The sequence below is a fragment of the Eutrigla gurnardus genome, assembly GCF_963514095.1.
Source record: "Eutrigla gurnardus genome assembly, chromosome: 11".
In the NCBI taxonomy this organism is placed as follows: domain Eukaryota; kingdom Metazoa; phylum Chordata; class Actinopteri; order Perciformes; family Triglidae; genus Eutrigla; species Eutrigla gurnardus.
Window position 1 is genome coordinate 1,635,001 of NC_139925.1, and position 15,000 is coordinate 1,650,000.

The 15,000-nt window shown below is 46.4% G+C and overlaps 3 protein-coding genes across 6 annotated transcripts in view; 2 read left to right on the plus strand and 1 right to left on the minus strand.

The window, feature by feature from the left end:
- Window positions 1–2,277, plus strand: part of sdhaf4 (succinate dehydrogenase complex assembly factor 4) — a 3,691-nt gene extending 1,414 nt beyond the window's left edge. Inside the window, exons 2-3 of the mRNA XM_084021495.1 lie at window positions 1,305–1,424; window positions 1,687–2,277. Coding sequence (XP_083877621.1) covers window positions 1,305–1,424; window positions 1,687–1,796 — 230 coding nt within the window. The 3' untranslated portion in view covers window positions 1,797–2,277. The remainder of the gene's footprint in view (window positions 1–1,304; window positions 1,425–1,686) is intronic.
- Window positions 2,278–2,602: 325 nt separating this feature from the next.
- cep68 (centrosomal protein 68) lies at window positions 2,603–8,757 on the plus strand. Of its 3 annotated transcripts, none has more exons than XM_084021432.1 (6): window positions 2,603–2,899; window positions 5,855–6,051; window positions 6,143–7,072; window positions 7,275–7,833; window positions 8,067–8,257; window positions 8,340–8,757. In XM_084021432.1, exons 1-6 carry the CDS (start codon window positions 2,689–2,691, stop codon window positions 8,457–8,459), a joined length of 2,208 nt encoding a protein of 735 aa, XP_083877558.1. In that variant the 5' UTR covers window positions 2,603–2,688; the 3' UTR covers window positions 8,460–8,757. The 3 variants fall into 3 exon arrangements, with proteins under 3 accessions (XP_083877558.1, XP_083877557.1, XP_083877559.1); XM_084021431.1 differs by having other exon boundaries at window positions 2,606–2,899; window positions 8,064–8,257; XM_084021433.1 differs by having other exon boundaries at window positions 2,881–2,899; window positions 5,172–6,051; window positions 8,064–8,257.
- An 843-nt stretch (window positions 8,758–9,600) lies between these two features.
- The window catches only part of syndig1 (synapse differentiation inducing 1), an 8,534-nt gene continuing 3,134 nt past the window's right edge, over window positions 9,601–15,000 (minus strand). For both annotated transcript variants that reach the window (XM_084021484.1, XM_084021483.1), the window contains exon 4: window positions 9,601–10,666. In XM_084021484.1, coding sequence (XP_083877610.1) covers window positions 10,508–10,666 — 159 coding nt within the window. In that variant the 3' untranslated portion in view covers window positions 9,601–10,507. The remainder of the gene's footprint in view (window positions 10,667–15,000) is intronic.

Below are 15,000 nucleotides of genomic sequence, written 5' to 3' on the forward strand. Positions count from 1 at the left end.
GTGCGTGGAAGATACCTTGCAGCTAGCTAGTTTTAAATTGGCGTCATGGCAGAGCCTGCAAAGAAAAGGAGGAGTATAATGTCTGATGAGGCGAAGGAAAGAAAACGGGAGCATGACAAAGAACGAGCTCGTACGAGAGTGAATATCGGACCGGCTCACACTCGAGAGCTGAAGGAGGCTACAAAATGCAAGACGGATGGTGACTTGGCTTTGTTGCTGCTGGACTTAAATAATACCGGAAATCAGTTTTTTTCCAACAGTGTGCATCTGTGTACAATACATTGTTGATTATTTTATTGGCTCATGTTAGCTAAGGCGTTAGCTATTGTGCTAATATATATTGTAACGTCCGACCGGACGTCAGAAGAATGACGAGGAGTTGGTCTCACCTTACTCATTTATTAGAACGCAACAGTTACTGTCGGCCGTAACTACGCCAAAAACAGTCAGCCAACTTACAGCTCTTTTCCCTCCAGAGCTCTCACACTCCTCCTATGCAACCACACCCACTTCCTACATTCACCCCGCCCCCTTGCTTACTCATCCAACCACATACCTGTCTATACAAAACACATTCACTGACAGTCAGAAATCACAGGACTTTAGAACATAGAACACATTATAACATTAACATTAGTAACATTACTGCAGGGTCGCTACAATATGTAACTATCGCTATGGCTCATGTTAGCTAAGCTAAGGCGGTAGCTACTCTACCTTGTCACCGGACATCGTTCAAATTGTTCATCGTTTCCAGAGCCGGTTCTGCATACAAACGGATAACGTGCATGCTACGGTAGCTGCGGAAGGCTAAATTATTTATGATGGCAGTAATGGACAATTCCCTTCCAACCTGTAGGGGGACAGAAGAGGAAAAGTTCTTAAGTGGTGCTTTAAACCCTAACCCCCCAGAGACAGAACAGTCCCAACGTGTTTATTTAATAAATCATATTAACCATCAACCATCTGTTTACTGGTTTTAATGAAACCAGCTTCAAAGCACATTATGATGGTTTGATGGTTCAGCAGGTGTGATTCAGTCTGTTCACCTGGTTTAAAGGGTTTTATCTTCCATATTAAATCATGTTTCCATGTCGTCCTCTTTGTTTACACTTTCATCTCAGTCCTCCGGTTTAACGCCACGCCGCTATGATTTGTGGGTAAATTCCTTCAGGCCAAGTTTTCATTTAAACAATTGAAAATGCCTGCGAGTCCTCTGAACCAACGCCTGAGTGTGGACACTGGGACCCGGACCCAGGTACTGGCTGCTGACCTCCTTGTGGTTTCCTGTGTGTGTTGATCAGGATCAGGGTTTGGCCGGGCGGCCAGCGGAACGGCAAAGGACAAGGAGCCGCTGAAGAAAGCCAAAACCCCACAGGGCCGGTTCGATGGCCCCGAGGAGACGAGTCACGCTGCTCTGAGGAGTGAGTCGTAGTAATAATAATAATAATAGTAATAAGCATCATAATTCATGTGTTCTTCTGGCAGAAGAAGAACCAAAGACTGAGAATATCAAACAGAACAAAGGGAGAAACATTACGGTCACCGGGCAGAGAGATTATTCACCAACATCTTTATGATATTACGATGAAACTACAACAGTAAAAAAGCCTTCAGATGACTTTTAATAATAATAATAATGATTGAGGAGGAAATGAACTGAAGCAGCGTCTTATTATCCTCCAGAGTTTCCAGACGACGTGAACCCTGAAACCAAGGAGAAGGGGGGCCCACGGGGTCCGGAGCCAACCCGCTACGGGGACTGGGAGAGAAAGGGCCGCTGTGTGGACTTCTAGTCCTCATGAATGTCTCACCGGTGTAATGGTGATGTCATAGAGACTCTTTGTAAATGGCTGCTTGTGGTGCAGATCAGTGAGAATGTGACCCCTCTGAGTTCTGCAGGGAACCAGGAGAACCTCCAGCCTCCACTATAGACCGCCTGACTGGGCTGTCTGTTCATGTTTGGAAAAATGACTCATAATATTATTATGTGGACCTCCATCACGTGTTTTGCTCATTGACGCATCAATTAAAATAATGTTAGAACCGGTGATTTGTTTTCCTTCTAATAATTTAACTCTTCCTCTGATGATGATTTGATGTCACTGAAATGACTCGTTTTGGTCTGGTTCTCATGGATCTAGATCAGATGTGAGTCCAGGTTGAGTTTCCAAAGAACATTAAACAAATGTGGCATTATTGAATTTATACACCAATGTATTTTTTTTTTTTTATTACAATAACTAAATATTACTACTACAAATATATATTTTGGCATGAAGAGTTTTCATAGTTTTGAATTTAATGTTCGATATTTTGTGTTTGTTTTTGTGTTATTTCAGAAATTGTTTTTTAAGAATAACGGGGGAAACTATACATTGTATACGGTTCTTATTCTGTCCGCCAGGGGGCCTCGTGGAGCCGTTGCTCTGGTTTAAAACGGTTGTACGTTGTTACCTTCATGTGCCGTCAGAAATATAGGAATTATTATTATATTTTACACGACAAACCGTTAAAGTTATTCGGCTGGGTCGAGTTTTTTCTGTTATTGATATTCCTTCTGTAAAAAGTAGTTTGTTTAGTGCGAATTGTAATTATTTTCCACACATCCGGTTAGATGTGATATTAGAGCCTTTATTTTATTAGAAAGATGAATATTTTTTAAATCCGCAGCTTGGCTAAGTAAACATGGAGGGCCCCGTGAAGGTCGGGTGTAATAACCTCCGGAGTTACGAGAAGTCTCGCGCTTCTCTTGAGGTGAACTCATGCTCCGTTCCGGGTCCAGAAAAGACCGGATGTGAGGAGAAGCACGTGAAGGCAGCACGGAGGAGGAAGGAGGGACGCTGCAACAAAGCGACCGGAGCGGAGCTCCAGAGAGCGGCCTGCCGGCATTTAAGTGGTGAGTAGCGGACGTTTCCGTCGTCCTGGTCCCGGAGCGGGTTGTAGCTGCTGCTGGAGGTCGGTAGTCCGACTCCCGGGGGTCTCGGAAGGTTTTCGTTCTCGCTGTGACTTCCGTCGGCGGGCAAAAGTGTCTCTGAACACTTTAAACGAGATTTAAGGAGAAAGAAGGTCAGCTTGGTGGACCCGAACGAGGCCGAATTAACGAGAAGATCCCGAAGGATCCAGAATGATCCAGTTGTTTGTGTTGGTGATGTGGACAAAAGAGAAAACGTTGAATTACAGGATTTTAAAACGAGTCTCATACGTCCTGACCGACCTTTACTTTAACAGCTTCCGGTGAGCTCCGCTCTCAGACCGGATGTTAGCGAGGACCTCTTATAGGGTGGACCGTTAGACTAGCAGGGACCCGTTAGACCCGTTAGACGGTGGACCGGTTTGCTTCCTCCCAGTTTTCTACATTAAACGAGCCTTTGTCAGCCTGACGTGGCTCCGTGGACTACAATGCCCCCCCTCTCTCTCTCTCTCTCTCTCTCTCTCTCTCTCTCTCTCTCTCTCTCTGTGGTCACTAGTGTTTTGTTTGTTGCCATGGTTTCCACTGGTTTCCAGCTGATTAGTCCACACACTTCACTGTCCGACACCAACCCAGAAGCAACATTCTTAAAGATGCATTCTCTCTGCTGGCCACCAGGGGGCGACTCCTCTCTGCTTGTATAGAAGTCTATGAGAAAATGGTCCTACTTCTCTCTGCCGGCCACCAGGGGGCGACTCCTCTCTGCTTGTATAGAAGTCTATGAGAAAATGGTCCTACTTCTCTCTGCTGGCCACCAGGGGGCGACTCCTCTCTGGTTGTATAGAAGTCTATGAGAAAATGGTCCTACTTCTCTCTGCTGGCCACCAGGGGGCGACTCCTCTCTGGTTGTATAGAAGTCTATGAGAAAATGGTCCTACTTCTCTCTTGATGTATTATCTCAGTAAACATTGTAAACATGAGTTTATGGTCTCAATCTCTAGTTTCAAGTCTTCTTCAATCCAGCATGATGTTCATTTAGTACATTATGGTCCATTTAGAGTCCACCAGACCAGAAAGCAGGGGATGCTTTAGGGGGCGGGGCTTACCTGCTGATTGACAGGTCCATTTAGAGTCAAACGGACCAGGGCCCGGTTTCCGGAAGCCTTCTTAAAGCCTTCTTAACGCTACGTCATTCGTATCCCTTACTGAGAGTTCCTACTTAACATTTCGCGTAAGCTTTACCTCAACCTCAGAAGTTGCCTAGGTATATTACAGTGTCATTTAATTAGCCCATTATCCCTAGTCAATGTCAAGGCATGTCATAAATGGATGCCGGTGACGGTTGTGAACGGTTGAAAACTATGGCAGCGATACAACGCATCCTCGTGCTGAACCAAAGACGTCGGCGTCCTCGGAGCCGTTTAGTTGGAATACATAATTTCATAAAGATCAACTTCAATCCCATGGATACATGACCGACGTGGCTATATTGCATAAGTTTCGACTACAACGGCAACAAATACGCATGTAATTAAGGATGTAATTGGCTCAAACTATATCTTTTTTTAAATCAGTATATGGTAGTATGTTGGACCATGGTTAAATAAATGTTTAGGCCTAGAAGGATTTCTAGCAATGTTTTATTCGCAAACACTGCAATAGCCTACATTTTATAATATAATGCTGTCATGCACCTGCGCATGAAATGGAAAATCGAACTCTGAGCAATCGATTTCAGCACTTTCTTTCTGGACAGCACCATGTACGTACGACGTAAGGAGTGTTTCTTAAGAAGACTCCTAAGAGACCGTTCAGGAACCACGACTAACGAGGTAAACAACTTTGGTAAGTCATGACGTAGGAGTCTTTCGTAGCGCTAAGAGTGGACGTTATCAGGAAACCGGGCCCAGAAAGCTTTAGGGGAGTCAGAACGAGTCCACAAACCACAAAGAAAAGAATGCTGATGGAGTTTAACTAGTAATTAAGTCTATTTATTTATGAATTACTTAATCCATTAAATCCTGTTTGTAGTGTTTAGTTATGGAACAGATAATAAATAATAATAATAATAATCCCCTCCGATGATCCAGTCAGTCTTGTTTTAGGTTCATATTAATCAGCCGAGTCTTTTACTCTGAAACTCCAGCCGGCTCCACTTCCTCCCGGCAGGTCCGATCCTGCAGCCTTAACACTGTCATGTGATCAGTCAGGTGATCAGCAGCCTCTCCTTTCACTGGGAGCTCTTCTCACCTGTTTACAGGTAACCAGGCAGGAAACCTGTCTGTCTGAAGATACCCGTCGAGTACCTGTCTGTCTGAAGATAACCGTCTAGTACCTGTCTGTCTGAAGATACCCGTCGAGTACCTGTCTGTCTGAAGATAACCGTCGAGTACCTGTCTGTCTGAAGATAACCGTCTAGTACCTGTCTGTCTGAAGATACCCGCCTAGTACCTGTCTGTCTGAAGATAACCGTCTAGTACCTGTCTGTCTGAAGATACCCGCCTAGTACCTGTCTGTCTGAAGATAACCGTCTAGTACCTGTCTGTCTGAAGATAACGGCATAGTACCTGTCTGTCTGAAGATAACCGTCTAGTACCTGTCTGAAGATAACGGCATAATACCTGTCTGTCTGAAGATAACGGCATAGTACTAGTCATCACAGCATAGACTTTGTAGAGGAAGTGGTCATCGTCATGGTGACGCCCCCTGTTGACTATTTGAATGTGAGCAGCTGGAACCACAGAATGTGTTGCTGGTAGATAAATGATCCATCAGACCAGCTGTAACGGTTGACCGCTCCGGTGTGTTCAGGTGCTCTGTGGTTTGCAGGAATCCGGAGCGTCTCGACTCAGCAACACGTTGGTTGTTGAGGAACCGGAACTCTCCGGTCCTCCGAGGAGCCAAAGAGCGTAGAAACACGTGTGGATTGTTTTATTCCTTCAGTTTGTCCGATGGAGGCTGAGGGACGCAACCAGAGCTGGAGGACTCACCTCCCAGAGTCCAGACCCAGAAGGAGAGTCCCGAGTCCAACTAGAAGACCAGAGACAGAGTCCAGGTATCCAGGACGACGCTACATCACCAGAACGCCGCTGTTCTCCGCTCGACAACCGGCCTCCATCTTAAAGGAGCCACGTCCACAGGTGAGGGTTCTGGTTTACATGGTCCCCTAGTCCTCTACATGGTCTCCTAGTCCTTTATGTGGTCCTCTAACCTGAGCTTCCTGTCCCGTAGGAGGACCATCAGCCATCAGGATCAGATCTGACCCCAGAGACCTTCAGCCTCTCTCAAAGGGGCCTCTCCCCTACCTCCCCCTCGACGACGGACCTCGGGTCCCCCTTGGGGGTCTCAGAGCTCAGGGCCACGCTGCGCCACCAAGAGCCCAGGTGTAGATCCCCTTACTCTGGATGCAGCTCAGAGAGCCTGTCCAGATCCATCCTGGAGGTCCAGAGACTAAACCCTCCTCTCAGGCCACAACTCAGCTCCACTGTCCTGCATCCGACCTACACCCCTCGCTCCGGGTCCTGCAGGCCCAGCCAGACCCAGCGTAGACTGAGGAGTACAGAGACTCAGACCAAACTATGCGCCTCTGGAGGACTTCCTCTGTCCCCCCATCAGGCCAACTACTGGGCCTGTGCTATCCCCAAAGCTCTACCTCCGTCTCCAGACCGGTACTCGGCCAGCTGGGACCCGGACAGGGAGTACCAGACCCTGCTAGACTACACCTACCCTCTGAGACCAGTACAGGTGGTCTGTGAGGGGGACAGCTCCAAGCTCCAGGGAGACTCTCTCCTCCAAACAGACCCCAACCTGCAGGACTCGGGGATTGAACTGGACCACTTCTGTAGCTCCACCAGCCTGTTGGGGTTGGACTCCTTTCTCAGTGCAGGTCAAAGGTCACCGGACCTGCTGGGGATCACCAAATTCTCTGATGGTCCGCCCTCTGGTCCAGAGGCCGGGGGCTGGTCCCTCCACAGCGTGGACTCCAGTAAGAACGGAGGTGGTCTCCATCCTCAGGACCCTGCACGGTCCTGGTCCTCCTCCAGAGCTTTCATCCGCTCCACTCGTCTTCTTCCCCGGTCCAGACGGGACTGTGGAGACCTGGACGAGGAGTTCTGGCCTCTTCCAGACCAGCTAGAGGAGCTGCAGCTGCTGTCCAGACAGGTGAGTGCTGTAGACTACACTAGTCCCCCATAGAGGCTCCTCATTGTAAATGAAAGATCTGCATTATGCTTGAGAAGTATAATATCGCAAGTGTTTATCATTCGGTCAGGAGAACTGGGTCTGGACCCTGGACCATCAGAGTCCTGGTCTCAAGGCTTCCAACACCTGCATCGAGACTTACAACTCTGGTTCTTGTGTGCAGGTGAGGGAGGTGACGGCCCAGCTGAGCCGGCCAATCACAGCCAGCCGGGAGTCTCTGGAGCTGGACATCCACTCCACCCACAAAACCTCCACCCACAACACCTCCACACACAACACCTCCACCAGGCTGCCTGAGGACATCACCTCCACCCACAACACCTCCACCCACAACACCTCCACCCACAACACCTCCACCAGGCTGCCTGAATACATCACCTCCACCCACAACACCTCCACCAGGCTGCCTGAGGACATCACCTCCACCCACATCACCTCCACCCACAACACCTCCACCCACAACACCTCCACACACAACACCTCCACCAGGCTGCCTGAATACATCACCTCCACCCACAACACCTCCACCAGGCTGCCTGAGGACATCACCTCCACCCACAACACCTCCACCAGGCTGCCTGAGGACATCACCTCCACCCACATCACCTCCACCCACATCACCTCCACCCACAACACCTCCACCAGGCTGCCTGAGGACATCACCTCCACCCACAACACCTCCACCCTCTCCTCCACCAGGCTGCCTGAGGACCAGGATGCTGGTGTGTTTGAGTCACAGAATCAGATATTAAATCTTTATTAAACTAAACAAACAATACTACAGTAGTAATACTACAGTGTAAAATACACATTATTACTAATAGTCCTGCATTCAAAATACTACTGCAGTAAAAGTACAACAGTATTCTCATGAAAATGTTCTTAAGCAGTCTAGTTCCTTGTCTTCAGAGAATCCCTGATGTGAACTCATGAAGTCTCTTCTGTCCCTCAGTAGCTGGTCTCCAGGACTGTGGGACAGCAAGGAGGACTTCTGGATCCTGGGTGGACCCTGTAGGAGGGGGACTGAGTCCATCCGTCCTCAGGGAGGTGGAGGCTTTGGTGGAGCGACTGTGTGGCGCCAACCGGCCGGGCAGCCTGGAGGACCAGGACCAGGACCAGGAGCACTCTCTGATGCAGCACATCCAGGTAGAGGTCTGACCCGCCATACAGGACTTGGTGCCTTCAGACGGTGTTCAGGCTGAAGTGTAACAGCAGCAGTGTGTTTCAGGTGTTCTGTTCTCAGCTGGAGCAGCTGGTCCAGCAGGTGTACAGCGTGTCCCAGAAGATGAGTCTGTTGGCTCCGCCCCCCGCCAGCCGAGACGCCGCAAGGTCGCCGAGGCCCTGGTAGACTACCAGCATGGACGCAGGCATTCTCCTCCTCGCCGGCGGCAACAGGAGAGGGACGAGACCCGTCTGCTTTCTGGGAACTGGCTTTTCTTTGTTGTGTTGCAGTGTTTCCGTCAGCCAATCACAGCCCAGCCTGGAACAGAACAGGGTTTTCTGTGACTCTGATTGGTTGGTGTGTGAACGTTGTCATCAGCACTGATGATGAAGCTCTAACGAGTATAACAGAGTGACATATCATATCATATCTGGTGTTTCACTTTAAAATGCTTCACTAAATAAATGTTAACTTTTAAACAGATGATTTGAACTGAAGGTGTTTGTGTTCCTTGTTATTGGTGAGCAGCTCCACCAGGGGGCGCCTCCAGCTCTGAAAGGCCTTAAAGTCCTTATTTACACCAACTTCCTGTCAGACCCGGATCACCTGACTCCCTCAGTTTGATTCCTCCACCCTGTCGTCCCGGGCGGGGGGAGTCAGGATGGGGGTCAGACGGCGAAGGTTCATCTACAGAGAGACAGGAAGTAGGTTCTGTTAAACAGGAAGTAGAGGTCCGCAGGTCCACGGCGAAACACTTTATTAGATCAGCTTCATGATGAAAACCTGCACACAACTCATGAATCACAGAGAGGAAGCAACAGATCAAAGGTTTCACAAAAGTCTCCAAGAAAATGATGAATTCAGTCTTTGTGTCCTGATGCTCGAAGAGGGAGCAAGCAAGTCCACTTCCAGGGATCCAGTTGCATTGATCGTGTGATCCAGGTCCAGCAATCTGGTGGTCCGGTGATCCAGTAGTTGAATAGCATGACAAAATGTCACTTCCTGTTTGTGGTTTCTATCGATGATTTTCCAGTTTTGATAGCATGTTAGCATTCTGTTAGCATTGTGTTTCACTTTCCACACTCGCCTGTTATGACATCAATATTTTGTACCAAATTCAATTCATTTGAATGAAATTATGACCGCAAAGTAAATTTGGGCAACTTTGAAGGTTTTCTGACCTCATAGTGACGACATGACTGACAGCTGCTCCCAGCCAATCAGAGCTCTGCAGGGGCATTAACTTCCTGTGCCAGAGCCACGCTGACGTTTGCTGTGAAGTCGTTAACTGGAAACAATAATTGAATACGGTAGGAACTTTACCACAGAAACAGTTTCTGCCATTTAAACATCTAGATAAAAACTCTCCTGTTTGGTTTGGTGCATCTTTATTGTTTGGAAGGAAAACAACATATTCAAAATATTCTCATGAATATCATCATGAGACAAAAAGAAAGTATGTTAATAAACAGGTAATGTGTTGTACATTTAATGAATTAGTTAGATGAATATTCATGAGTTTGTTTTCATGCTTCAACCTGAAATTCTGTTTCTGTTCCAGAAGTTTCCTTTCTGCGTTTTAGACGTTCCATTGCTGATCACATTTATACTTGAGTTTGTTTGTTTGATCTCGGAAGAATCAAACCTGCTGGCTGAACCGGGTCGGACCTGAACCAGGTCGGACCTAGACCTGGTCCCAGTGTGAGGACGTTGGACCTGCAGAGTCCTGCTGCTGATCTGTGCGCTCGCTGTTTGCATCATGTTTGTGTGTATATTTTATATATTTATATATATTATTTAGTTTCTTTTCTCTGTACTTTGAAACCCATTTTTAAAAACGTGCTGTACAAACGTCTCACATTCAGATCAAACCCATCCAAATGTAAAAGTTCATTCATGTGAAAATCTGAGATGTCCCCCTGGACGTTGCCATAGAAACCACGTGGATCCGCCAGAGACAGCAAGCGTTGTCTCCAGCTTCTCATCATCGTTCTGATTGGTTCACAGTTTCCAGGAGTAGGTCCTTCGAGGGCCAATCAGACGAGCGGGCCTCTAACGTCGCCGCGTTAGAAGCGCCTCGCTGTGTTCTGGTTGAATGGACGCCGCGTCGACTGCAGACAGGAAGTGGTCGTCTGGCTCGTGGCCGCGAGCCGGCCTGTGGAGGAAACTCCAGGTGAGGATCCCAAACACATTCCCAGTGCTTGATGGGTAATTTTGCTTCCTGACCACGAGGTCTACCAGTGGTGGTTCTTGGACAGGTAGGCGATGAGCGCCACGGCCACGCCCACGTAGATCCCCGTCCCGATGGTGATGGACAGCACGGCCAGGAAGAGGGCCCGCCTGGAACTGGAGCTCGCCAGGTGGAAGTCTCCTCTCGACACCGCCTTGTTGGTCTGAGGGAGCAAACACAACAGGAAGTCAGCCGCTGGGAACCTGACCGGGATCCAGACTGGGGTCTGAGTGGTCTCAACCTAACTATATGGTTTAGTGGTCTCAACCTAACTATATGGTTTAGTGGTCTCAACATAACTGTGTACTTTAGTGGTCTCAACCCAACTATGTAGTTTAGAAGTCTCAACCTAACTATGTACTTTAGTGGTCTCAACCTAACTACCGGTATGTAGTTTAGAAGTCTCAACCTAACTATGTACTTTAGTGGTCTCAACCTAACTACGTAGTTTAGTCGTCTCAACCTAACTATGTAATTTAGTGGTCTCAACCTAACTACGTAGTATAGTGGTCTCAACCTAACTACGTAGTTTAGTGGTCTCAACCTACCTATGTAATTTAGTGGTCTCAACCTAAATATGTGATTTAGTGGTCTCAACCTAACTATGTAGTTTAGTGGTCTCAACCTAACTATGTAGTTTAGTGGTCTCAACCTAGCTACTGTATGTAGTTTAGTGGTCTCAACCTAACTATGTAATTTAGTGGTCTCAACCTAAATATGTGATTTAGTGGTCTCAACCTAAATATGTGATTTAGTGGTCTCAACCTAAATATGTGATTTAGTGGTCTCAACCTAACTATGTAATTTAGTGGTCTCAACCTAAATATGTGATTTAGTGGTCTCAACCTAAATATGTGATTTAGTCTCAACCTAACTATGTGATTTAGTCTCAACTTAACTATGTGATTTAGTCTCAACTTAACTATGTGGTTTAGTGGTCTCAACCTAACTACGTGGTTTAGTGGTCTCAAGCAAACTATGTGGTTTAGTCTCAACTTAACTATGTGATTTAGTCTCAACTTAACTACGTGGTTTAATGGTCTCAACCTAACTATGTGATTTAGTCTCAACTTAACTATGTGGTTTAATGGTCTCAACCTAACTATGTGATTTAGTCTCAACTTAACTATGTGATTTAATGGTCTCAACCTAACTATGTGATTTAGTCTCAACTTAACTATGTGATTTAGTCTCAACTTAACTATGTGGCTTAGTGGTCTCAACCTAACTATGTGATTTAGTCTCAACTTAACTACGTGGTTTAATGGTCTCAACCTAACTATGTGATTTAGTCTCAACTTAACTATGTGATTTAGTCTCAACTTAACTATGTGGTTTAGTGGTCTCAACCTAACTATGTGATTTAGTCTCAACCTAACTATGTGATTTAGTCTCAACCTAACTATGTGATTTAGTCTCAACCTAACTATGTGGTTTAGTGGTCTCAACCTAACTATGTGGTTTAGTGGTCTCAACCTAACTATGTGATTTAGTCTCAACCTAACTATGTGGTTTAGTCTCAGCCTGACAACGTGGTCTGGATGGAACCTGATTGGTCTGTGTGATGAGGAACAGACAGGAAGGAGCAGCTCTGTCGGCTCTTTAATCGCTCTTTAATCACACTGATACGATCAGGAAGCCAAACATCCTGTTTGGTTCTGGACCTCCGGCAGCAGCAGATCTCTAAACGTGATAAACGGCAGCATGAGGAACTGTTTTTAAAGGAGGAGCCTCAATGCAACAGGAACATGCTGACTTCTTTTTCTCTGCTTCAATAACGTGTTTTATTTACATGTTCGTAGTTACAATGAGATGATTGACGCTTCCATTGATAACAACGTTCAAATCAGGCTCGTTAGCCTCAGATTCAAGCCAATCACAGAAGAGCAGATGCCTGTCAATGCTGAACACAACTGATGTTAATAAAGGTCTACTTTATGAATACATAAATCGTGTCAGGGGAACTGATCTCTGATCAGGTGAACAAGCTGAGTTAACTGTAAACATGAACAGAGAGCTCGTTGGCAGGAAGCAACCTCCGTAATCACCGCCTCACTTCCTGTAAGATTCAATTACACTTTGTGACCAATCAGATGTGTGCGTGTGTGTGTCTCTAATAGTTTAGTCCTTGTTCTATAACTGGAAGTGATTCTGAAACATCCTCCTCCAGACCTCCGTATCAGTTTCAGTGTTTCGTGTTCTCTGAGTCAGAAGCTTTATCTCTTTCTCTGCATGTTTGTCCTCACGTCCAATCAGAGGAGACGTCCCGGGACGTCTGTCTCCTGCATCACACTATCTCTCTGATGTTGAGATTATTCTGCCTTTCACCTCCCAACACACAGGACGGGCAGACATGATAACCATGTTCTCCTATTATTTATTTATAACCCGATCCTCTCCTCCTCCTCCTCCTCCTCCTCCTCCTCCTCCTCCTCCTCCTGCTGCTGCAGAGCTTGCTGTTGTTCAGTGATGGATTTCAGTGTGGGAAGCGTTGCCACTAGCAACCAGCCCCATCTCCTTCGGAACTGTAGGTGTGGAGTTGCCATGGAAACCGCCTCGGAACACAGGCAGCAGATCAGCAGCCACCACAACATAGCGACAACAAGAAACCGAGTCTTCACACACAATACAAGACTCCATTTACATGGATCACGCAGAGAGACGGGTGTGTTGCTGGGTGAGATCATCGCTGTGTTGTGTTATGAGGTCATTCATAGTGTGTTGTTATGAGGTCATTCATAGTGTGTTGTGTTATGAGGTCGCTACAGTAAAAATATTTCCACATCTTTACCTGGCTGTCAGACAGCCGTGTGCTGTCTTCAGACACCAGACTCCATTAATAAAAACAGTGATTTTAGCTCTCAGAACATAGGAGTTGCTGGTCTAGCATTGCCTCAGTTAGTGAGTTTGTGTTCTTTAAGTCACAGAATAAACAGAACTGACTGATGGAGGCAGCAGCAGATTACTGTGTTCTGTGAAGTAAAATCACTCAACAAGAATCACAGTGGAGAAGCCGAGACGCTCGGAAATATGAGAAGATTGTGTAGAGAACAGACGGAGAGACGTCCTCCTCCAGCTGACTGCAGATCAGTTATATAAGCTGTGTTATGTGTCGGTGTGTGTAGGAGCAGCTTTGTATTAATGTTGCAGAAACAGAAACAGGAAGAAGAAACTGCAGCAGCAGAAGACAGAATACACTCTGAATATGAAGTTCACCTCAGTCCTTCTCGTAGGGATCACCTGGTCCATAGTGGACTCAAGTGGTCCTTTACAAGCTCAGCTCCACGCTAGAACTCAAACCCTCAAATGAATGCAAAAACGGTGATACTTTGAAAGGCGTTCCACTATTCTAGAAAAATCTCGTCTCCTTCAGGACGGTCAAAGCAGCGGACATATTTGTTGCCATAGTGACGACTGTAGGGGGCCACTTCCGTAAAGTAAAACTTCCATCAAGTCCTGGACTCCCTGGGGGTCCAGTAGAGACTACCAGTGGAGTGGTAGATACCTATAGCCAACTAGATACCTAGATACCAAGCTACCTAGATACCAAGCTACCTAGATACCTAGCTACCTAGATACCTAGAGACCTAGATACCAAGCTACCTAGATACCTAGAGACCTAGATACCTAGCTACCTAGATACCAAGCTACCTACAAGCTACATAGATACCAAGCTACCTAGATACCTAGCTACCTAGATACCTAGCTACCTAGATACCTAGAGACCTAGATACCTATGTTAAATCACAAGTCAGTCACCGACACCAAGTCAAGCTACCTGCATCACCTGTCACTCAATGAGTTGGCCACGCCCCCCAAGGCTATATAGGTTGGCCCTTCACCCCAGCAAGAACAAAGGAAGCGCATGGATGTGAGTTATTGGACATTTTCCTCTGAATAATGACCTCATATCACTGTTCGAACTAACTGATCTTTCACTGTTTATTTCATTTAATAGATTCCTGAGTTTACCATTTACCTGTTGTTTAAAGAGATAAAGGATGCATTAATTAAGTAAGTTTCAAGTTATCTGATTTACCATTTTGACTTTTTGTTATGCAAGATCAGTAATGTTTATATTTTCACATCCTCTGTTTAGACTAAATTATCCGTAAACCATCCGTCAAATAAAGGATTGAACAGCAACCTGGATCCTGTGTTTAAATGTGCACATCAGATGGTCCCTGATCCACCCCACACAAACGGTGCAGTTTTTTCAACCCAGCCAACTAGATACCTAGCTACCTAGATACCGAGAGACCTAGATACCTAGCTGCCAAGATACCTAGAGACCGTGAGACTTAGCTACCTCGATACCCAGCTACCTAGATACCTAGCCAACTAGATACCTCGATACCTAGCCAACTAGAGACCTAGATACCTAGCCAACTAGATACCTAGCTACCTAGATACCTAGATACCTAGATACCAAGCTACCTAGCTACCTAGATACCTAGCTGCCGAGATACCTAGAGAACGCGAGACCTAGCTACCTCG

Bases quoted from the DNA above. Each gene is read 5' to 3' on its own strand.
- cep68 (XM_084021431.1), top strand. From the start codon at position 2,689: ATGGAGGGCCCCGTGAAGGTCGGGTGTAATAACCTCCGGAGTTACGAG. The intron at 2,900-5,854 runs GTGAGTAGCGGA...TTATTCCTTCAG, and splicing joins GGCCTGCCGGCATTTAAGTG to TTTGTCCGATGGAGGCTGAG. The intron at 7,073-7,274 runs GTGAGTGCTGTA...TCTTGTGTGCAG, and splicing joins TGCAGCTGCTGTCCAGACAG to GTGAGGGAGGTGACGGCCCA.